The sequence below is a fragment of the Halichoerus grypus genome, chromosome 5 (assembly GCF_964656455.1).
Source record: "Halichoerus grypus chromosome 5, mHalGry1.hap1.1, whole genome shotgun sequence".
Classification (NCBI taxonomy): Eukaryota; Metazoa; Chordata; class Mammalia; order Carnivora; family Phocidae; genus Halichoerus; species Halichoerus grypus.
In genome coordinates this window covers 104,867,256-104,890,552 of record NC_135716.1, presented here as the reverse complement: position 1 = coordinate 104,890,552, position 23,297 = coordinate 104,867,256, and the positions used below count along the sequence as shown (strand labels likewise).

The 23,297-nt window shown below is 37.4% G+C and overlaps 2 protein-coding genes across 5 annotated transcripts in view; one reads left to right on the top strand and one right to left on the bottom strand.

The window, feature by feature from the left end:
* Nucleotides 1-98: 98 nt before the first annotated feature.
* TRMT13 (tRNA methyltransferase 13) lies at nucleotides 99-22,394 on the top strand. 4 transcript variants are annotated; one of them, XM_036069532.2, is made up of 11 exons: nucleotides 99-358; nucleotides 3,160-3,206; nucleotides 3,295-3,361; nucleotides 8,304-8,366; nucleotides 8,557-8,626; nucleotides 8,781-8,887; nucleotides 9,234-9,401; nucleotides 11,308-11,380; nucleotides 16,497-16,571; nucleotides 19,869-20,301; nucleotides 20,602-22,394. In XM_036069532.2, exons 1-11 carry the CDS (start codon nucleotides 212-214, stop codon nucleotides 20,795-20,797), a joined length of 1,446 nt encoding a protein of 481 aa, XP_035925425.1. In that variant the 5' UTR covers nucleotides 99-211; the 3' UTR covers nucleotides 20,798-22,394. The 4 variants fall into 4 exon arrangements, with proteins under 4 accessions (XP_035925425.1, XP_077928835.1, XP_077928834.1 ...); XM_078072707.1 differs by lacking the exon at nucleotides 99-358 and adding an exon at nucleotides 372-581; XM_078072709.1 differs by lacking the exon at nucleotides 19,869-20,301 and having other exon boundaries at nucleotides 20,602-20,737.
* Nucleotides 20,428-23,297, bottom strand: part of LRRC39 (leucine rich repeat containing 39) — a 32,900-nt gene continuing 30,030 nt past the window's right edge. The window contains exon 9 of the mRNA XM_078072710.1: nucleotides 20,428-21,077. Coding sequence (XP_077928836.1) covers nucleotides 21,022-21,077 — 56 coding nt within the window. The 3' untranslated portion in view covers nucleotides 20,428-21,021. The remainder of the gene's footprint in view (nucleotides 21,078-23,297) is intronic.

The following is a 23,297-nucleotide window of genomic DNA, read 5'->3' as shown; positions in this document are numbered from 1 at the left end:
AGAAACAGAGGGAAGGCGGGGGAGATTTGAACCTCGTCAGCCACCATCAGTTTCTTCCGGTTTTGCAGAGGATGGGGAGGCAGTTCCGGGCATTAACCTGCGTGGCGGGACGCGCGGCAGCCATATTTGTTAAGGGAAAGGGGACCCGAGGGGAGCAGAGAACTTTTCTTCTCTTCACCAGATGCTTGCCACCCCAAACGAAGCCTGAATTATGGCGGCTTCTGCGCCGGCCCCGCACACGACTGACTTTCCGGCTGAGGGTCGGTGCAGTTACTATGTGGAAAAGAAGAAGCGGTTCTGCAGGATGGTGGTGGCGGCAGGGAAAAGATTCTGTGGGGAACACGCTGGAGCCGCGGAGGTCTGGTATTGCCCTACCCTGTGGAGAGTTGGACATAAGTTTCTTGGTCCGGCAACCCCCTCTGACAGATTTCTGCTTCTGTTCCCTGGATTTTCCAGCTTTTCCTGTACTAAGCGCGGCCCTGCCCTCCCTAGGGAGCGATGATGAGCCGTAGCGAAGTGCAGTGTTTCTCGCACTAAATAGAGCGCCAGCAGTGACCCGTTTATTTTGATACTAACTCATGGTAATGGTAGACCTAAGTTTTACTCCAAACTACCGCCTCATACTCCGCCCAGCCTCCGCCTTCCCGATGAGAAAAGGTAGTTTAGAAAGAATAGTGATCAAAGATCCCAAGGTTTCACTAATTGTTTTCTGATTGTTTTGTGAATAATAAGAAACTTTTAAAAAATTTTATTTAGACGTGCAACTCTTTAACTATAGAGAACCAACATGGTTACCAGAGTGGGGAGGGAGGGAATGGGTGAAATAGGTGTTGGGGATTTAGGAGTGCTCGTGTGATGAGCACGGAGTGATTAAAAACTTAAAAAAAAAATTTAGAGTACAGTCTTTTGAAAGCAACTTGTAACTGCTGAAAGGAGGAAGGAAAGATTTAAAGTCATGTAAGAATTGACTTTCCTTTTAAAATTGAAAACAGGAGGCGTACAATTTTGTTTGAGAATACTGTTTGAGAATACGTATAATTGTACTGTCAATATAGAGTTGACCCTTGGGACGCCTGGGTGGCTCAGTCGGTTAAGCGTCTGCCCTGGGCGGGGGTCATGGTCCCAGGGTCCTGGGATTTAGCCCCCCATTGGGCTCTCTGCTCCTTGGGGAGCCTGCTTCTCTCTCTCCCTCTGCCTCTCTCCCAGCTTGTGCGCGCGCTCTCTCTTGCTCTCAAATAAGTAAATCTTTAATAATAAAAATACATACAGTTGACCCTTGACCACGTGTTTACATGGATTTCATAAACACAGCACAGTACTATGAATGTATTTTCCTTATTAAGACTTTCTTAACACTTTAGCTTTATTGTAAGAATATAGTGTATAATACATACAACAAAAAATATACATTAATCAGCTGTTTATGTTAGCAATAAGGCTTCAGGTCAACGGTAGACTATTAGTTAAGTCAAAAAGTTTTTATTTATTATTTATTTAAAAAAATTTTTTTTTATTAGAGCAGGAGCAGGGGGGAGAGGGAGAAGCAGGCTCCCCGCTGAGCAGGGAGCCCGACTGGGGGCTCATCCCAGGACCCTGGGGTCATGACCTGAGCCGAAGGCAGACGCTTAACCAACTGAGCCACCCAGGTGCCCTGTCAAAAAGTTTTTAAATCTCGGGGCGCCTGGGTGGCTCAGTCGTTAAGCGTCTGCCTTTGGCTCAGGTCATGGTCCCAGGGTCCTGGGATCAGCCCCGCATCGGGCTCCCTGCTTGGCGGGAAGCCTGCTTCTCCCTCTCCCACTCCCCCTGCTTGTGTTCCCTTTTTTCGCTGTGTCTCTCTGTCAAATAAATAAATAAATAAATTTTTAAAAAGTTTTTAAATCTCATTTTTTGTGAAGTCAAAAGTTATTTGCCGAGGAGAGTGTCGCTGCCCCTCCCCCCCTTCAAGAGTCAACTGTATATTTTTGTGTATGTGTATTTCTTTGGGATATATATGATAGAAAAATAAAACTAAAAACGAGGAGCAGAATGCTTGTAGAAGAGGAACCTGTTTAGTCAGTTTTAGAAACCAAATAGGCAAGCACCTGGTTTCATGCCTTCTCGATGTCCAGTATTATTTACATTATTTCCTTAGATGTTTTATCCTGGGCAATATCCAGTACAGATCAGCCCCGAGACCTCCTTCATCTGCTACTGCCCATCATAGCCATAACTCTACTTCATATTTTGATAAACTGATAACTTGCCTAGAGTGAAGTATACAGAAACAAATATATACTTGTTTTGGAATGTGGGAGACCTGTGTCTTATGGTGAGAACTCTCTGAAGTATACCTACAGTTGTATTGAGTGGTTTTGAGGGGACCAGCAAACATTTCTTGATCAAAAAATGAGATTTATAAAATAACTAAATAAATAAAATTTTTAAAAGTGAGATTTATGGTAGGAGAAAGTTTTGTTCTCACTCTAAGACCTTATACTTGACCTTAACGAAACATCTCAGAGATGAATGCAGTTGGTGACAGTGGTAGAATATGCCTAGTTCCTTACACGATCAGTATTCCTGGAGAGGAAGGAATGTTGTTATTGGTCCCTTGAAGAAAAATTGCAGAACATCAAGGGAAACACTTTATATGGCACGATTTGCTTTTCAACTGTGGGTGTCCTACTGAATCTGTGATTTATGATCTAATTGGGTGTTATGCTTCCATCTTTTTGTCTTAAGTATCATATATAGCTGAGACCACTTGTACGCATTTTTACCCGCTGGTTCTTAACTGAGGGTGATTTTGCCCCCCAAGAGACACTGTAAAATATTATTTTAAAATAATATTATTATAAAATAATAGTGCAAATTATAGTCGATGCTATCATAGATTAGAAATTCCATATGTAGGCCTTCTCTATAACCTGTTTGAAGCTATAAACCCTTGTTGTCCAAAGCATTTTTGCTCGTATATACAAAAACTAGCTATTTTGGAGATTTTTGTTGTTAAACTCTATGACCTTATTGTACCAATGTTTTACTAATGTCCTTTTAAGGTTTCCTTACCTTGTTTTGGGAATGCATAAACTTATGATTACACTGACGTTATATCTAGTATCTGTAAGCAATGAACTTGATATTTTTCATCCAAGTCAATATATCATCTTTCTTTATTAGGAAGAAAATGCTCGGAAAAGAATTCTCTGTCCTTTAGATCCAAAACAGTAAGTATGGGTCAGTTAAGGGTTTTTCTATGCTAGAAAGAATAATTGTCACAGGTCTTATTTTAAATAATTTTCTCTTTAAATTTAGCACAGTATATGAAGATCAACTAGCAAAGCATTTGAAAAAATGTAACTCAAGAGAGAAGCCAAAACCTGTAAGTGTTTGATCAGTAAAATTGAAAGGTGAAATGTGTGGTATGTAATGCTTATATATACTTAGTTGATTACAAATGTGAATACTTAACAAGACCCTAGCCTCAGAAGGCTTGAATGTGGTAAATGCATTTGAGTATATATATAGGACATCAGACCGTGAATCCACTTATAACCCTAATTCAGAGAATAGAATTTTATGCAACAAGTGTATTGTTTAGAGAGTAATTTCACAATTTATTCAAAATATTTACTGAGTGCTTACTAAATTTATTTCAATAAAATATGGTCCCAGCCTTCAAGGAGTTTATTTGAAACTGGTAAGTTAACTTGTAAATAATGGATCTTAATAAGTTCAATGAAAGAAGTAACTACACATGTCATAAGAGCGTGTACTTGTATAAAAATTAAAATTATATCCAAGTGGTCAAGAAAAGCTTCCTAGAGGGAATAACACTTGAACTCAGTCTTGATTTGGCAAAGAAAAGGAAGAAGAGTCCTTGTAGGTGAGAAGAACTATATTCACAAAGGCAGAAACTGGGAAACCACATTGAGTCTTTCAAAAAACTCGGACTTTATTCTGAAAGATATGGGGAACCCTTGAAAGATTTTAAGCTAAAGAACGGTGTGGTCAGATTTACCTCTTAAAAAACTTTCTCTCAGAGCAGTGTGGGAAGATGGCGTGGAATTAGAAGGACTAGTTAGGGGCTGTTGCTGAAATCCAGGTGGGACATGATAAGAGACTAAATGAAAGAGAATGGAAAGGTTAGGGAATAAATACAAGAATTATTTAGGTAGCAGAATCAAAACGTGGTGACTAAAAGCTGAGAGTTGGATATGTGAGTCTGAAAGTCAGTAGAGTGGTTAGTTTGGAAGTCAAATACATACAAGTCATAGGTAAAGCCTTGGATTTTTAAATTACCCAGGGTAAGAGATTGGAAGGGTGGGGGAGGAACTTGTTTATTCAATAAATACCGAGCACTTATGCCAGACATCGTACCAAGCACCCTGCCTATAAGAACATTACAGTCTTGGGAGAGATAAAAAATACAGTATTATGTGTTTAAAATTGATTAAATACAGAGTGCTATGAAAGAAGAAAGGAGGAGAACCTAACCCTTTTTTGGAGAAATAGGGGATGAGAGAGATGGGGAAGGAGTCAGGGAGGCTTCTCTGAAGGAGTGTCATACAATGAGACCTACGGGTCAGAGGAGAATCAGCTAAGGGCGCCTAGGTGGCTCAGTTGGTTAAGTGTCCGACTCGATTTCAGCTCAGATCATGATCTCGTGGTTATGAGATCAAGCCACGAGTCGGTTTCCACACTGGGCATGGAGCCTGCTTAAAATTCTCTCACTCCCCTTCTGCCCCCGCCTTTAGAAAAGGGGGAGGGGCGGTGGGAGGAGAATCAGCCAGACAAGGGGGAAAAAAACACATATGTAAGTACCTAGAAGTGAGAGAGTTGATAGCTTTATCTGGGACTGGGCATTGCACATGATTGGTGTATAGAATATAAGGGGAGAGCTGAGTGAAGATGAGATAAGAGATAGCCACAGAATAGAGTATGAGACTCTAGGTGACACTGACATCAAAGGCTGAGCTGCTCTTATCCTCAGTGGGCTTTTGGCATTTCAAGTGGGATAGTCATGTCCTGTGTATTTCTTTTTTTTTTTTTTTAACATTAAATGAACATTTTAATATCAGCAAGAACATCTAGATTACAAAAGCAGGTAGCATTGGCCACTGGGTAGCCACTTATTCTTTCATGTAGCAATTGATGTGACATTAATTTATATATATGCATAGTAGCTTCATTTAGTGTTCCTTACTCATGTAACATTAAACATTAAATACCTATATATTTTAGGTATTGAGGATCAACTGAAAACAAAAGAATTTGGTGGAGTTTACGTCCATGGAGAGAGAACTAAAAAGTCAAATAAATATATGTATAATGTCAGGTGATTAAAAAGAAAAAACATGAAAAAGAATACTTTGCCATATATCTCTAGATTTCATAATATTTTGTTGGATAGCAACCAGCCCTAATTAAAACAAAATTTTTTAAAGTGAGTTTCTTTCTTACATTATATGTTATCTGTGGGCCATTATGGGTCAGCTTCAGCTCTGGGTTTGTGTCTTCATTCTGGGATTCAGGCCAGATTATGTGGGTTTTATGACCAATTTTGGAGATTTGGGCTTTTATTTCAAGAGAGGAAGCATGTCCTGTGTATTTCAAAGCATCCCTGTATTTAGTATTCCTGGCCTCTGAGCAGCAAATGGCAAAGGCACTTGTGAGGAATATGAAGGATCTGAAGTGTAATCTTATTTTCAAGCTAACAAATTAGCCTGCCACAGGTTTGTGGATGCTGGCAGAAGAGACTCCTAGGTCAGAGACAAAGGACTTCATTACTCACTGCTCAGCAAGTAACATGGGCTTCTTGCCTGCATCGATTCCCCTTGTTCCTTAAGGTCCATGGAGTCAACAGGGCCTAGGTGAATGCTGCACAATGTTGTGCATAGCTTATGTCACAGCTGAAGAACCCCAAGTTTAGGAAATACATTTCTTTTAAAATGAGCAGTAAAGGGGCACCTGGGTGGCTCAGTCAGTTGAGCATCTGGCTCTTGGTTTCAGCTCAGGTCATGATCTCATGGGTCATGAGATCCGAGCCCCACATTGGGCTCTGTGCTCAGAGGGGAGCCTGCTTGAGGATTCTCTCCCTCTATCCCAGCCCCCACTCACATGCATGCTCTTTCTCTATCTCTCAAATAAATGAATCTTTAAATAAATAATAGGGGCTCCTGGGTGGCTCAGTCAGTTAAGAGTCCGACTTTTGATTTCGGCTCAGGTCATCATGATCTCAGGATCATGAGATCGAGCCCCACGTCAGGCTCCGTGCTCAGTGCAGAGTCTGCTTAAGATTCTTTCCCCTCCTCCCTCCCCCCTCCCTCCCCCTCAACTCCTCCCCCCTTGTGCATGCATGCTCTTTCTATCTCTAAAATAAATAAATAAATAAATAAATAAATAAAATCTTTTAAAAAATAATAATAAAATGGGTAGTAAGGAAACCTGCCTGACCTCTGTTCCATAAATAGACATTTCTTTATTATACTGTACAGGCCTGATCTGCTCTGGGAGACACTATTTCTGTCTTCCAAGACTGCTTTGTATACAAATGTCCTTGAAAAGAGAGTCTGGAACAAAGGTTGTCAGTGTGTCTTGCTTCTAACACTTGCAGAAAATTGAGAGACCCATGGAGAATTGTCTCCCAATAGCACCTCTCAGTCATTTTGACAATAAAGTAGCCCCATGCATTTCCAAATGCCTTCCAATTGAGAACCAGCTTAGGTCAAATGACATAAGCTTAACAGGAAGTATTTTTACATTAAGATCTGTAGAAGAAAAAAGATGACCACCCCAGATAGCCCCTTAGTAAAAAGAAAGAATGTTGCCTTTACTTTCAAGTATGCATGGAGATTAGCTAATTTACCTAAGTGCCAGGTTTTAGTTAAGGCAAACAGGTGGAATACATGTTCTGGGAAAAGTTTGAGAGAAGAGGTGAATTTATTAAAAATGGAATACCCCCCAGGGGCACCTGGGTGGCTCAGTCGGTTAAGCGTGTGACTCTTGGTTTTGGCTCAGGTCATGATCTCATGGGTCGTGAGATCAAGCCGCGAGTCTGGCTCCATGTTCAGTGGGGAGTCTCTTTGAAGATTCTCCCCCTCTGCTCCTCCCCCACTCACTCTCACTCTCTTTCTAAAATAAATAAATCTTTTAAAAATTCTGCATACCAAATGGAAGTAAATTGGTGGTAAGTTTCTCCAGTATAAATAGTTTTCACATTTAAAAATTTAGTCTACAACACAACTTACCTGGAACACTCTTGGCAACCATTTTAAACTAAGAGTACATCAAATTATAATAGTTGTAGCTAATTTTCTATCATAGTTTTGCCAGTCATCCAACAGAACATTATAATACCGGCTGTCTTCACCTGTTCCGCTTAATCATCAGTTTCCTTATTATCCATGTAAGTAAAGGCAGCAACACGCAGTCCGCATGTTACCCTTATGCATAACAAAAGCCCATTAGTATGCATAAAGTCCCAGGAGTAGTTTTTACTTTTAGAACAGGATTTGTAGAAATAGTATTATTTTATTCTTCTATATCTACATGGTCCAATGTGGTAACCACTAGCCATGTGTAACTATTTAAATTTGAACTAATTAAAATGAAATTGAAAATCCAATTCCTCAGTCACACTAGCAGAATTTCAAAACTAGTGGTTACCATGTTCTCCAGGGAAGATATGGAATATTTCCATCATTGCAGAAGGTTCTGTTGGACAGTGCTGATCTAGATACTTATGTTGAATCTTTCTCTCTGAAGATACACTAGAAAGATCTTACTATGTTAATTTAAACAACATAGTGTCATAGTACATTTCTATTTTTTATTTTAATCAGAATTTTAAAATAGAAGAAATCAGACCTAAACCATTATAATATCGTATCTTATCTCTATTTTTGGTCATGCTGCCTGTCTGATAAACAGCCATGTGTAGTTGGTACTTTGTTGTTTTTACTGTAACACCATAAACAAAACTGACAGAGTCCTAAGTCTATGCTATAGGCAGGTGAAAACGTTAGTAAAAATTACAAACAAATTTCTTTAGACTATAAATGTTTATTCAAATAACAACATGAATATATGATTCATGAACATAGAAATTTTTGTCTGTTCTGTTCTCTACTATGGTGAGTCCTCAGCACTAAAACAAATTAAGGACCACAGTAGGTGCTCAGTAATTATTTAATTCATAAATGGGAGAAAGGGAGGATGGTGGGTACAGAGTATGGGAAGAAGGGAAGGACCAGTTTTTCACCTTAATTTTTGTGAGCTCTTCACATTAATAACAGTATTGTTGTGGTTTTGTTTTTATTAAGGACTTCTTTATTCAAGATATTAACGCAGGCTTAAAAGATGGAACAGAAATACCTGAACAGTTAGTAAGTACTTGACTTAATATTTAATTTTTATTTAAAAGGTGTCTGTGAACTATTTCTGTGAATAAGCTGTGTTCCAATTTTTGTTAGAATAAATTAATTGTTTTAAATTTAGAATACATTTTCCTATAGAATCCATATTATTAGTGATGGTTAGTTCCCAGACAAGCTGATGCCCCATTTTTGTATATAGGTTCCAATTTCTTCTCTCTCTGAAGAGCAGTTGGAAAACTTAATTAAGAAATTGAGGAAAGCAAGTGAAGGTAAGTGTGCCTACAGTTGTAAGTTAAAATTTTTAGAATAATTAGGGGCCACATGAGTGATACAAGTGTGGTTAACAAGATGTTACTACCATTGTTCAGAGCCCCACAGTTTCATGTTTGGTTGCTTAAGCTATTGTGCTTATATTTGGCACAGGTTTGAACTCTACACTTAAAGATCAAATTATGTCCCATCCAGCATTGCATGATGCCCTTAATGACCCTAAAAATGGTGATTCTGCAACCAAACACCTGAAACAGCAGGTATGTTTAGGCCATAGTAACTATACTAAAATTGCCCTTTTTTCATTTGTCAAAAGCTAACATTCTTTCTAAATATAGTTCTTAGTGAGATTTTGTTTAGTTTATCTTACGGGGAACAGAATCTTTCCATTTCAAAAAGTATGTGTAAACATATATTAAAAATTTTGGCATGGATATGGTTCTGAGTATTGTGTGTTAGAAATTTCAAAGCAAGGGAAAAAATTTAAAGCCAAACAAAAATTATCAATGTGCACATGCTGCCTTTTGTAGAAATTACCTTGCTATTTTCCCATTCAAGCCAAATGTGTTTGCTCTAGTTTATAAAATAATCTTGTGAAGTTTGCAGGCTTCTATTTTAGGTAACATTGAAAAATTAAAGTTACTTGGTCCAAGAAGATGCTTTGTCGAGTTTGGAGCAGGAAAGGGAAAATTATCTCATTGGGTTGATATTGCATTAAAAGATGCTGAGAAAGTTCACTTCATCCTAGTAGAAAAGGTGACCACGAGATTCAAGGTAAGTGAAATCATGGCAGTGTATTAGTAACCAAACTTTGTTTGCACTTTTCTTGTTAAAAAATGAATGATACTCAGAAACATGTCTCTTAAAATTATTTTTTGGTGTTGATTTGATATGGCTTTTTATTCTTTTTATTCTAATTATATTGATAACTTAAACTGAAGATAATTTTTTTAATCTAAATTTTAATAGCCCATTGAGCTGAGTTCTTAAAATTATTTGCAGAGACAAGAAATATGTGGAAAGGGCCAAGCTCAAGCTAGGTGCCTGTGCCACCTACTGACTCTTCATTCAGTGAATATTTTTTGAGCGTACCATTAGGTACCGTGACAGACATTGGGTAGATAAAGTCAAGACAAGGTCCCTATGCTCTGTTACTGATATTTAGAAAGGAGAGACAGGCAAATTAATGATTATAGAAAAGTATCAAAGCATGAAAAAAATCTGCACAGAGTACAGTATGGTTTCAAAAGAGGGAGTGACATGTTTTATTGCAGGAAAAGGATGCAAATGGCTACATCGAAAAGGTGATGCCTGAGTTCTATCTTGAAAGGAGAACTGGTGTTTCCTAGATAGAGGATTTGAGGAACAGTGTAACCAAATACGTGAAACAACAGGGAAACATGGAAACACTTCTGTGTGATGGGAATGCATGGTCCCAAGTAGAGTTCACTGGTGAGGAGATGGGAGAGCGTGGCTAGACTGGAAGGTGTCCTCTTTCATGCCAAGGGAAGGAGTTTGACTTTAACCTGCTAAATGCTGGGGATTCCATGGACGAAGATTTAGTTTTTGTCTTTGAGAAGCTTATATCTAGTGGGGCAGACTTAGGAGTATTTTGGTTCCATATGCTAAGTCTCTTATGATAATGGTAAGTACCAGAAGCCATAGGAGCATGAAGATAGAACACCAACCTCAGTGTAGTGTGGGCCAGGGAAGGTTTCCTGGTGGAAGTGACAGCTGAGAGGAGATTGAAAGAATATGTAAGAGTTGCTGAAGAAAATCAAAAGGCTTTTGAAAAGTTCACCCTAGCAGTACCATTAAAGCTCTATCAGAGGAGTCTGAAACTTGAAGTAGGGAAATTAATAACAAGATAATTATTATCCAGTAATCCACGTAAGAAATGGGCCAGAGCTAAGGCTGTTGCATTGGGGATGGAGAGGAGGGAAAGAGTATGAGAAACGCTAAGATTTTGGAAGCAAGGAGACTCAGTGATTTATTAGTCATTAAGAATGAGAGAGGAGTTATTTCAGGTGACACTTTATGGCTTTAAGTGACTGGTGGTACATTTTATCTGAGATAGGGAATATAGAAGGAGGAAGAGGAAGAATAGTTTTGGGGGGAGCAATGATGAGTTCAGTTTTGAATGAGTTTGCAGTTGAAGTAGAGCTTTCTAGTTCACAGCTAGTTATGTGTCTGGTGCTCATCAAAAATATCTGGGCCACAGTGTCGATTTGTAAGTCAAAGGCACATGGACATAGATCAGAATGGTGGTTGTGATCTTTCAGAGAGAGTAAGAAGAATGATAGAATATACCAAAAATAGTATATTAGGGGCTAACAAAGGCAAAGGAGCTGGCAAATAATCTTAGGTTAGTCACTTAACATCTATGAACCTTAGTTCCTTCATGAGTGAATTGGGAAGTTTTAGAGTTAAAGGAAATAATTATACATAATAATTTATAAAATTTTCAAGCCTTTTAAAAATGTATGATATTGTTATTTTGGAGTTTTCATCAAAGAATATACAATCTTAAATTTTTTAACTAGTGATTCTGTTTTTTAAGTATTAAAAAATAAGATGGGAAATTATTTCCTCTGAATTTTGAAAACAAATAGAAATCTTTTTTTAATTTCATAAAGTAAACATAAAAAACTATTGTTATGACAGTGTTCTGTTTGTGCAGGTAGATGGCAAACACAGAAAGAAAAATTCAGTATTCGAGAGACTTCAAATTGATATTCAACACTTGTGTTTGAGTAAGTTGTATAACTTTCGGTTGCCCTATCATAAATCATAGAAGTTTCAAATTCTGAGGGTTGCTTAGAAACCCAGTCATGCAGAACAGTGCTTCAGGGAAAACAAAATAAAATTAATGCATTGTTAATATAGAATGTTATATCTAACATCTGATTAAGTGTAAATTGAATTAGGGTTGGAACTTTTTAAAAATGAGGTTTCAGTATCAATTAGAAATGAAGTGTCATATTAGGAAAGAGTTTAAAAGTTTTGATATTATGTCCCTACATTATTTCTTTGTCCTTTTTAATTATGAGTCTGTTCAGGGGTGCCTGGGTGACTCAGTCAGTTGAGTGTCCAACTCTTGATTTTGACTTTTATCATGATTTCAGGGTTGTGAGATCGAGCCTTGGCTTCAGGCTCCATGTTGGACATGGAGCCTGCTTAAGATTCTCTCTCTCCCTCTCCCCCCACCCCAAAAAGGCTTGTGCCTTCTGCCTATAATTAACATGACTTTACCTAAACTGTTAAAGAAATGAGATAGTTCTTTGTCCAGCTGATGGTAAAACATACTTCCTAGAATTTTAAATTGTACCAGTATAATTCATCTCTGTGGAAGTCACATTTCATACACACACACTCCCTTCAGTCATACTCTTTGTGCCTTTTCTGTACCTTTTTATAGTTTTTCATAATTAATATAAACATATCCTAGTAACTTCCATCCACTAATTAATACAGCTTTGTGAAGCAACCCAGCATTTATATTATATATATATTGCTGTATTTAAAACTATTTAACTGAGGGGGTGCCTGGGTGGCTCAGTCAGTTAAGCGTCTGCCTTCGGCTCAGGTCATGGTCTCAGGGTCCTGGGATCGAGCACCGCAGTGGGCTCCCTGCTCAGCAGGGAGCCTGCTTCTCCCTCTCCCTCTCCCTGCCTGCCTGCCCGTCTGCTTGCTTGTGATCTCTCTCTCTGTCAAATAAATAAATAAAATCTTTAAAAAAAAAAAAAAACTATTTAACTGAATGTATTACTTCGCTGACATTGAAAATCCTAGACACGTTTTTATGGTATGTGTTGAATTCTTATTAAGCATACTGAAAAGTTGGCCTATCATATTTTTTAAATAGTTTCTAGATCACTCTTCTGGGCCCACCATGTGCCCATTCCATAATTTTAAACCAAAATAAGAAAGATAAGAGAGAAAGGAGCAAATATCTACAATCTAGTTCAATACTGCCCTTTTAGAATTTACATTAATTGGAAAATCTTTTCCTGCTAAGCAGTGACTAACTAAAAATATAGCCACCAGTGAAAATGTGAATTTTAATCTCCTGACCTCCATACTTCAGTTTTTTCTTAATATTTAAAATAAAAGACTTACTTAATGACATACTGAGAGTGCGTAAAGGTAGTTTTGAAATGAGGAGAAGGTGACATTTATTTAAAGGACTTCTCTTCCTTTCTGGGTGGCAGGGTTAGAATTGACTACTCATCACTTTAGGGGAAGAGAAAGAATAGGAAGTATCTATTGAATGAGTTTACTGCAGACATCCCCATCCCCTTTCTTTTTTCCTTGTTTTTTGTTTTTCTTTTTTGGGCTTTTATTAAAGTTAGATTTGTGTGTTTAAGAGTCAAATAATTCTACAAGTTCTCAAGTTGTTTTAAAAACAGCACCAGCCACTTCCTCCCTACCATGTTTCTCTCTTCGGAGCCAACCACATTTACCTCTTATAGGTGAATTTTGTTTTTGCTGCCCGCCCCCCTTTTTTTCCCCAAGCATTATCTATCGGTTTTTCCCAATGGAAGATGAAGATTTTCTACCCCTGCCCTGCCTCAAGTGCAGACACTTCCCATTCCTCATCTTTCTAATATGTATTAAATGATTAAATCATCATTTTTGATCATTGGACCATGTAGTAAATTACTTTTTCCTGTATAACTTTTTATTGTTTGCTAAATTAATGATTTATAATTTTATTTACTTGGTCTTTTAAAAATGTATTTGTCGTAATACATTCATCAAGTATTCTGTTAGTTTCTGTCTTCCTGAAAAATTCTCCCCTGTATGCTTCAGACATGTTCCAATCAAGACTGGACTTCTCCCCTGTATGCTTCAGACATGTTCCTGGGGCACAGTGATCAACATAAAACTCTCTTCAGTCTCATCCTGGGGATTTCCTTCACTCTCCTGAGTGGGAATTTCTTTTTCCACATCTTTTCCTGTATCTTCCTCTGTTGATACACTCTTTTTGGGCAGACCACCTAGTCCTATAGCTTCCTAAGAAACAACGCATTACAGATAAATTTGAGACCTTGCATCATCCAAAAACATCTTTTATTTTACACTTGACTTGGCTGGGTATTTGTATTTCTAGGTTGAAAATCATTTTCCTTTAGAATTCTGAAAGTTCTATCCCACTAGTATTGTTTAAAAGTTCAGTGCTATTCTGAATCTTGATCCCTTGTACTGGATCTGCTTTTTTCTTGAAATGTATACGGGCTTCTCTGTCCTTAGTGTTTTAAATTTTCAGTGATATGCCTTCATATGGTTATATTTTTACCCATTTTGGCCTGACTCATTTATAGCAGTGGTTTCAGTGGAGGCCACTTTGTCCCCCAGGGCACATTGGCAATGTCTGAGACATTTTTGGTTGTCATAGCAGGGGGCATGCTGCTGGCATTTAATGGATACAGGCCAGAGAGCCTGCTAGACCAGAGGCCTGCTAAAGATCCTATACGGTATAGTAGAGCTCCCCACAACAAAATTATTGGGGCCAAAAAGTCAATAATACCAAGGGTGAGAAATCCTGATTTAGAGATTCTAATGTTCTCAGCTTTCTGGGAAATTGCCTTGCATTCTTTCTTTCATAATTTTCTCTGTTCCACTTTCTCTTTTCTCCTTTTCTGGAAGAATTCGTATGATTTAATTATTAGACCTACTGGGATGGTTTTCTACTTCTCTTGACATCTCTGTGTTATGTCTATTGGTCTTTTTTATATACTTTCTAAAATTTCCTCAACTTAATTTCTTCTCTCATGGTTTTAATTTCTAAGATGTTTTTCTCTGAATTTACCTTTATTGTTATATCTTGTTCTTTTTTTTCTTTAAGTTTTTATTTATTTATTTGACAGAGAGAGACATAGTTAGAGAGGGAACACAAGCAGGGGGAGTGGGAGAGGGAGAAACAGGCTCCCCGCAGAGCAGGGAGCCCGATGTAGGGCTCGATCCCAGGACCCTGGGATCATGACCTGAGCCAAAGGCAGACGCTTAACAACTGAGCCATCCAGGCACCCCATATCTTGTTCTTTTTTATAATTATAATATCTTTCTGAGGATATTAATAATAGTTTTTTTAGAATTATTCTCCCTTCGTAATCTGTTTTCACCAATTTGTTCTTTTCCATTTGTTTTGGTCTCTTGACTTAGAGGCTGTCCTCAAACATCTGGTGCTCCTTGATGGTGTGTTCTTAGGATTGAGGGACTCAGAGCTCTGAGTCCTTAGGTGGAGTTGTTGACTCTGAGCTCCACTTTGGGGTGATCTGCCTAAGATGTGATCTTTCCTCTTGGGCAGATCAGATTCCACAGAGAAGACTCTTCTGATCGCCTACCTAGAGAGTAAAGGTCTGATTACCAACATCTTGGGACCCGGACCCAGTGGGGAACAAAAGCTAGGGAAATTAGTATGCACATTCACTGACTTCTGCTATTTTACCATACTTCAACTTTGAACTTCCTGTTGTCCCTCAATCCACTGTCCTCCTGTTCTACTTGCTCCAGAGAATTAGTCTAGTCTTCCACCACATGGGAAACAGGTAGTCACCAAGGTGGGGATCTGACTATTTAAACAGACTTTTCACCAGTACTCTCTATTGTAGCTACTCAGTTCTACTACCTGATCCCCCCAATTCTTGAGCCTTTTGAAGATTTGTGGAATAAATTTGGTTGAGTCACAGCCTTTCCCACTTTTGTCTCCTTTTGTCCTCTCTCAGATCTTGTGAGTTTATACCTTTTTAAAAATCCTTCTATCCTCATGTTGGTGGAAGTTTTAGGAGGGAGTAAACTAGATATTTGCATTTAATCTACCATCATTTCCCAGAAGTTCCTCTGCTCTATTTTCTAAGCCCAAAGAAAAAGGAGAGAGGAAATGAGGTAATTTTCAAGCATAAAGCAGAAGGGCTTTCTTAGACATCCTTTCCCTTCACCCTACTTGATGATGAGTTTCTTGAACTACCTTAATTTAAACTTCTATATTCCCTGACAGAGGCAAACTGTTCCACTTGGTTCCATTTTCTCCTGGCATGTAATATACTAACATTTGAAAGCAAGCAACAGAAAAGTTGAAATACTTACTAAGTACTTCCATTGGACTGTTCACTGTGCTAGATGCTGTAGCTGGATTTGTAGGAGGAAGCATACTTTTCAGAATCTTACAAAAAAGAAAATAAATAAGGGTGGGATGGAGGCCATAACTGTGATACAATACATCTTACTGCATTACCTTGTGGACCTTTTTTTTTTTTTTTTTTTTTTTTTACCTTTTAAGGACTGTTATGAATCTTTTCTTTTTTTCAAAACAATGTGAAAAGCTAAGATAATATCTTATTTTTGAATATCAAGATACAGTAAAAACTATAGTTAATTGTAATACTGAATATAGTATTTTATAATATATATTGGTTATGTTATTAATATGTGTTTATCATATGTATTATTTGTTCAAAATAAATCTTCTAGCAGGGAAAGCTTTGAGTTCTTTTATCAATGAGTTAATAATATTTAGCAGAATAGGCTTATACAGGGGAAAGTCCTGAGTCAGAATAGAAGAAATAACATTGGCCTAAGAGTCAAGAAACTTTAACTCAGAAAGAGAGGCCCCCCCTAGGGGCGAGAGGGAAAGAAAAGGGAAAAAAAGAAGAAACTTGAATTTTAATTCTGGCTGGTCAGCAGCCCTCTATGTTGCTTATCAGGTCATTACATCTGTGAGTCTCTTATTCCGCAGCTATAAAGTGAGAAGTTTTTGTTTTAGTCTCTCTCGGCCCTTAAATTCAAAGATTTAAATTAGTTCTGTCTTTTTGTTAATGTCTTATCTCACAGGAGAGCTAACTCGGTTCTCATTTCCTTTTATTTCAGATAAGATTCCTTTGCTAAGCAAAGAAAAACTACCTGTGGTAGGAATTGGAAAGCATCTGTGTGGTGTGGCAACAGGTATGTAAACATACTAATAATGTCTAGATGAACACATTAAGTTTTAGCTTAACATGGTCCCAATCTTTGAAATAGTCTCTTGAGTAGTTTATATCATCTATGCTTACAACTGATTAATCTTTATCATAGCACTGGCCCTGTGTTAGATCAGATATATAGTTTTTTTATTTATCTGCTTATTTTGGCCATTTTGCAGGATGAATTAAGAGTGTTATGTGTAGGGGCGCCTGGGTGGCTCAGTTGGTTAAGCAACTGCCTTCGGCTCAGGTCATGATCCTGGAGTCCCAGGATTGAGTCCCACATCAGGCTCCCTGCTCAGCAGGGAGTCTGCTGCTCCCTCTGACCCTCCCCCCCTCTCGTGCTCTCTCTCTCATTCTCTCTCTCTCTCAAGTAAATAGATAAAATCTTCAAAAAAAAAAAAAAGAGTGTTATGTGTAAATACTGAGTCATATGAGACTAAAAGCTTTTTGGGTTATATTTCAACCAAAAAGGAAACAAATCCTTTATGGAAACTGTATGATTTTACCCCAAAAGCTACTGATTTTTTCAAGAAGTTGCGTGGGAAGGACTCTGAAACCTCTCCCACTAGAAGATGATTATGTACCAGGATTCTGAGGAAAATGAAAAAAGAAATGTCAGATAAAAAAACCTAAGATGAGGGCGCCTGGGTGGCTCAGTTGTTAAGCGTCTGCCTTCGGCTCAGGTCATGATCTCAGGGTCCTGGGATCAAGCCCCACATCGGGCAGGAAGCCTGCTTCTCCCTCTCCCACTCCCCCCGCTTGTGTTCCCTCTCTCGCTGTGTCTCTCTCTGTCAAATAAATAAATAAAAAATCTAAAAAAAAAAAAAAATACCTAAGATGTCTTATCTTAGCACGTCCATCTGTCAGGTGTAGCATGGTAAGGTAGAAAGAGCATGGGCTTTGAAATTGGATAGTCCGGAATTCAGCTGTGCTGTGTAACCTTGGCAAATTACTTAACCTTTCTGAGCTTTGGTTATCTCATCTGTAAAACAGAGATAACATATAATTTACCAGGTTACATGTAAGTGTCTAGCACATATTAGTGCACAGTGAATGTTAACTATTGTTACATCTTCCTGGCTCCTATTGGTTTCATCATCTCCCATACAGGGAACTCGGAGCCTCCATAGACATTATTCAGTTTGGCTGGGAAATGGCTTTGAGTATTGTATATTTATGTTGTCCTTCATAGTTTTTAAGATGACATTCATGTACCTTATCTCATTTGACCCTCATAAGAGCCTTCTGGCATAAGGCAGAAGGGGAAAAAAGGGGGGGGAAAAAAGCACACTCATTTACTCTTACCTATCTGACCCAAGTTTCTCAGAAGTGTAATCTATATTGGCTATTTTTCATTGTTCCACACACTTTCCCCTCTTGATTCACTGTGTGAATTCTCCCTTCATCACTCTATTGTTATCTTACTGAAAAATCTCTGCTGCAGTTGCTTGCCCCTTTTTTTTTAATTAAGTAACCTCTACACCCAAAGTGGGGCTTGAACTCAGGACTCCGAGGTCAAGAGTCGCACGCTCTTCAGCTTGAGCCAGCCAGGCACTCCAGTTGCTTGCCCTTCTTGAAATTCAGTTTCCTTCTCTATTGTAACATTCTTCTTTCCTGGTTCTTCTACATCTATGCCCTTCTTTCTCTCATGGTCTCCTTCCACTACCTGTTCTTTAATTACTAATATTTAGACCCCTTGGCTACACAGCTAATATGTCTTTCCCTTTAAAACTTTGCAGTAGTTCCTAATACTTACAGCGTAAAGTCCAAGCTCTTTACCAGGAGGACCGGCTGTCAGTCTGGCCTGTGCCTTCCAGCCTTTGCCGCTTCCTGCCTGCAGCTCTGCTGGTCAGCAAACTGAAACCCTGTGTACTTTTCCCATGTACTATACTCTGTCAGTTTCTAATTTTCTTGGTGTTTATCATAATTGCATCCGCATAGCTACCTTACGGTATTTTAATTATTTTTTTATTATATAATTCTAATTCTCCCACTTTGCTGTGAATTTGTTGAGCACAGGGGAGTGTGCTAACACTTTGGTTGGCATATAATAGAAACAGTAAGCATTTGAGTGAATGAATGAATGATCTTGACCACCAATTTGCTGTGTTTCCTGGTCCCTTTCTTTGGTATGTCACGTTGTCCTTTAAGTTCTTTGTAAAAGGAGGGGTTAAAATAGATTGTTAAAACTCCTTCTGATTCTAAAATTACTTCATTCTTTTAATAATTTTTCTGGTTATTCATGTTTCTGAAAATCATTTACTTAAGTCAAATATAAATAAAACTGACTGAATATATTTTGTCAGAAAACAATAGCTTATGAAATAGATTAGCTATTCCTTTCTCCCAGTGTTTATTGACTTCAACTCATATATTGAATTAAATTTACTAGTGAAATATTAAGTCATTTAATAGTCACTGGTGACATCTTAGGGTAATAAAATTTTAAAATATATATGTTTTTGATTGACTAGGCACAGCATGCTGGTCTAATCAGACAGGAAATACCATTTTTACAGTATATATTTGGGGTCTTCCAAATATTGTCAACCATAGAGCAGTCTTCACTGGGAAATAGTCATAGTCATCAAAAAATCTACTTGTTTAGCTTTTAAGTTTAAATTTTTCTCTTTAATGTGGAGTACATCCACCTCGAAGTTTATGTGTATAATCATCGTTACATGTGCAAAGCTTGCACGTGAAAGGCATTCAGTAACTAATTGCTGAATGAATGCATCAATACTGTAAGCCTGCTCAGTGAGGCCTACTTTCCACAGAATGACTCCCTCTTACCAACTCTTCAGCTCATCAGGATTTGCTGTGAACATCATATGTTTCAGGACTGACACCTAACATCAGTCTAAGCAGATGCCTTTCCCCTCTATTCTTTCTTTGCTTTGGGTTTCTTAAACTCAAAGCTTCCCTGGCATGTAAGTGTAGATCAGTGATTTTTTTCTATACAAGTCCTTTCCTCAGCTAGAGTAGGAGAAATGAGAGCCAAGTTGAGTAGTTGGACTAAAGTTTTTACAGACTGTAGACCTTAACCTTCAGCCAGTTGTTTGGGGAAGTAGAATAAATCATTAGAGAAAATGAGATGCTAATGAGAAAACAGCAAATATGAACAAAATTGATAATTCATGGAAGAGTTATTACAAGTATAAAGCTAAGCAGGTTTTTGTTGTTGGGATTTTAGAAACCATACTGCTGAATAAATGTAAAAAAATACTTATTTTTAAAGATGATGTGGTTTGGGGGGGCCACATAATTGTGTTTGCAGATCTTGCATTACGATGTTTGGTTGAAACCTATGCTGCCAGTTGTGAGGAAAGGAATGAAGAACCTTTAGCCAAACGCATAAAGAATGATAAAACAGAGAAAGAAATTAACACTTTGGCCAAGGAAGGAAATGAGAAAAATGTCCCAGAGAAGTGGAGCCCTGTGGCTGGCATTGTTATTGCACTCTGTTGTCACCACAGGTGTGATTGGAGACATTATGTGGGCAAAGAGTATTTCAGGGCTCTAGGCCTTGGAGCAGTGGAATTCCACTACTTCCAGCGAATGAGTAGTTGGGCGACTTGTGGGATGCAAAAAACATCTTTGGAAGCCTCCAATCTTACCACAAAGAGAAAAGATAAGCAGAATGGTGACAGTGAAGAGCATGATGACAGGGGATGCAGAATCACGGATGAAAGCACCGAGAGTGTCCCTGGGTAAGTGACTACTTGGAAATGCACGACACCGGGGCAGAGATGTTTTGTTATTGCTGGACTTTCTTTTTAGATAAGTGTCCCCAAAAATCTGTCCATGAACATGCATTTTACCATCCAATTTTAGAATACATTGAAATATACTTTTATTGTGGCAAAAATAAAACATATCTTGGAAGCATGGGACATAGCACCTAGTATATTACAGGTTACTTAGGAACTTATCAATAAATAGAAGTGACTAAAATAATTTTTTGTAAACTTTTACAAATTTTAACGATGTTTTGTGATTATTCGGTTTAGGTTCCTTACTGTTGAAGAAAAGAAGAAAATAGGGCATCTTTGTAAATTGCTGATTGACCAAGGCCGAGTGGAGTATTTACAGCAGAAAGGATTCAGTCCTGCTTTACAGTATTATACAGATCCTCTGGTATCTTTGGAAAATGTATTGTTAACTGCTTTACCAAATCATTCTTCATCACCAGAAACAACTGCTTAATGGAAAAGAAATTGTGAACATCTGTCTTCCACCAAAAAAAAATTTTTTAATTGTATTTTTATATTCATGAAATATAGTTTACGTAGCAGAGATATGAACTTTAAAAAATGTTGTGGCCTCATTGAACTTTGGTTATAGCTTTGTTTTTTACTTAGAAGTCCAAATGTTAGCAAATTCACCAAATTCTCAAAGTAATTCTCTTCAGCAGGGCATCTTGAGTTATATTATCCATCAGTATTTATAGAGATTGGTAAAGTAGTTGAACAGTTGACTTGGTTATCTGAAACACACATAACACATCAATACACAACTAGCACATTAGCTTTCTTATTTGTATTAATTTTGGAAATTTATTTAGTACTTTTTACTTCTCAAGTTCAAGATGTATGATCAGTTGTCCATTTGTAACAAAGGCAAGTCTGAGAACTTGGCTTATATATGGATTTTTTTTGGTCCATTCCAATCTGGAAAGGATAATCTATTGTGATTTGTTTTTCCTAATGCAAAGAAATTCAGAGATGTTCATAATCAATTAATGAATTCACCTTCAGATTTCCAGAGCCATACATGTATTTCTGAATTTATCCATGACAAACAGCAAAAGTGAAGAGATAGTTTTCAAGGGAAATGAACTGTTTCACTTCATTTTTTTAATTGAATAATTATCTAGTTCGAACTTCCAAAAAGATAACTTATAAGCCTCATTCACAAATTAAATTGAAATTTGCAAATAACTTCTGAAGTTAATTAGGTATCATATCTTTTAAAAGGACATTTTTGTACATATAAGCACAACTATAAGTATATTCTCCCCTGTTTGAGAAAATAATTTGGAATAAAATGGAAATTAGATAATGAAACCAAAACCACCTCACACTTAGGCCTTATTTAACTCATAAGCAGTTTCTATGCACAAGCAAATATTAATCCAAACATATGGTAAGGACTGTTACTGTCTTCATGTTATCCTTCATTTATTTCTGTCTTTATTTGTAAAAATTGTCTTAATCATTGGTACCTTTGCCAAGACAAAGATCAGAATTAATAATTTTAGGTACTATAATGATATTCTTAGGTAACTTTTTTATCCTATAAATAGATCTATGAGTACATGAATTATAAAATAGAAGCCTAGCCCATTTTTAGTTCCTGCTTTTCTGCTTTAATCTCCTGTTTTATGAGACTGCATAGGTTCAGATCCTGCCCTACCACCTCAGTGTATGACCTTGGGCCACTACTTAATCTCTTTGTGCCTCGATTCCCCTTTTTAAAATGAGGATGATGAAGATAATAATAATACTACCTACCTCACAAGGTTTTGTAACAAATGAGATAACACATGTAAAATGCTTAAAACAGCTCCAAGCACAGTGTAAGTACTCAATAAATACGTTAATAATTCTAATTCACAAATCTATTTTTAATGACAATAGGCAAACTTGGTTTAATTATCTCTGCTTAAGTTGTAACCTTTTTTCTCTTCTTGTAAGTTCCATGTCAAATATTATTAAAGTAAGGTAGTTTGATTGATTATTTCTAAAGTTAATTACTCATGCTGCCCAATCAAGAGAACATAAATAAAGGGTAATATACATCATTCAATAATTTCCGTGATTTTACTGGGTCAGGCAATGCTAATTGGTGTCATACAATCTGTTCTGCATCATTCAACAATTTATGCCCAGGAATAAAAAATATTCTACAACAGGCATAATCTCAACTATGTTTCACAAAACATACACATACACACAATAGTTAAACTGATAATAGTCCTGTGCCCATTTAGCTTCATGATGTTTCTGACAATGGTACCAAGTATTTTATGGGCGGATAAGCTTACCCTTCAACAAGCTATAGGTCAAGATTCTTTTTTTCCCCAACCTTGTTTACTTTCCTTAAGATATCATAAGAAAGTAACTATGTGGGATATGTATATTGCTATTCCTTGACCTGCCAAATTTTATAGGGATAGCAAACCCCTTCTTGAACTTTCAAATTCACCTACACAACTACCTCTTCCCACATGTCCCACAACCATGTCAAATTTCCTCATCTTCCACTTCTACCACCTCATCTCAGCATCACCATCCATCCGGTTGCTCTAACCAAAAACAGATTAATCTTAGAGTCCTCTCATTTCCCATCATTCAGTCACCAATTCTATCTACTACCTGTTTTTCATGTATTTATACCCTGAACTAGGCCCCAAACTAACTTTACTTGTCGTCCTCCAATCTATTTTCCATGCTATTGTTTCTGTGACTTGCTACCACAGATTAGGTGACCATTTCCTAATATCTGCCACTGGATGTTGGTAAAAATGATTTCTTCTAGCTAAAACACTGCCATTTGTTTGCTTGGATTATACTCATTCTCCAAAGCAGCTATCTTAGAAGATAAATTAAATTTGACCTTTTGATTCAAAAACTCTTCATGTTTTAGTGCATTATAAAATGATTTCTATTACTATACTATTGTTTCATTGTTTTTCTTAATAGAA

Excerpts from the sequence above, each read along its gene's own strand:
- TRMT13 (XM_036069532.2), top strand. The coding sequence starts at position 212 with ATGGCGGCTTCTGCGCCGGCCCCGCACACGACTGACTTTCCGGCTGAG. Across the intron at positions 3,207-3,294 it reads TGTCCTTTAGATCCAAAACA|CACAGTATATGAAGATCAAC; the intron begins GTAAGTATGGGT and ends CTTTAAATTTAG. Across the intron at positions 8,367-8,556 it reads CAGAAATACCTGAACAGTTA|GTTCCAATTTCTTCTCTCTC; the intron begins GTAAGTACTTGA and ends TTTTGTATATAG.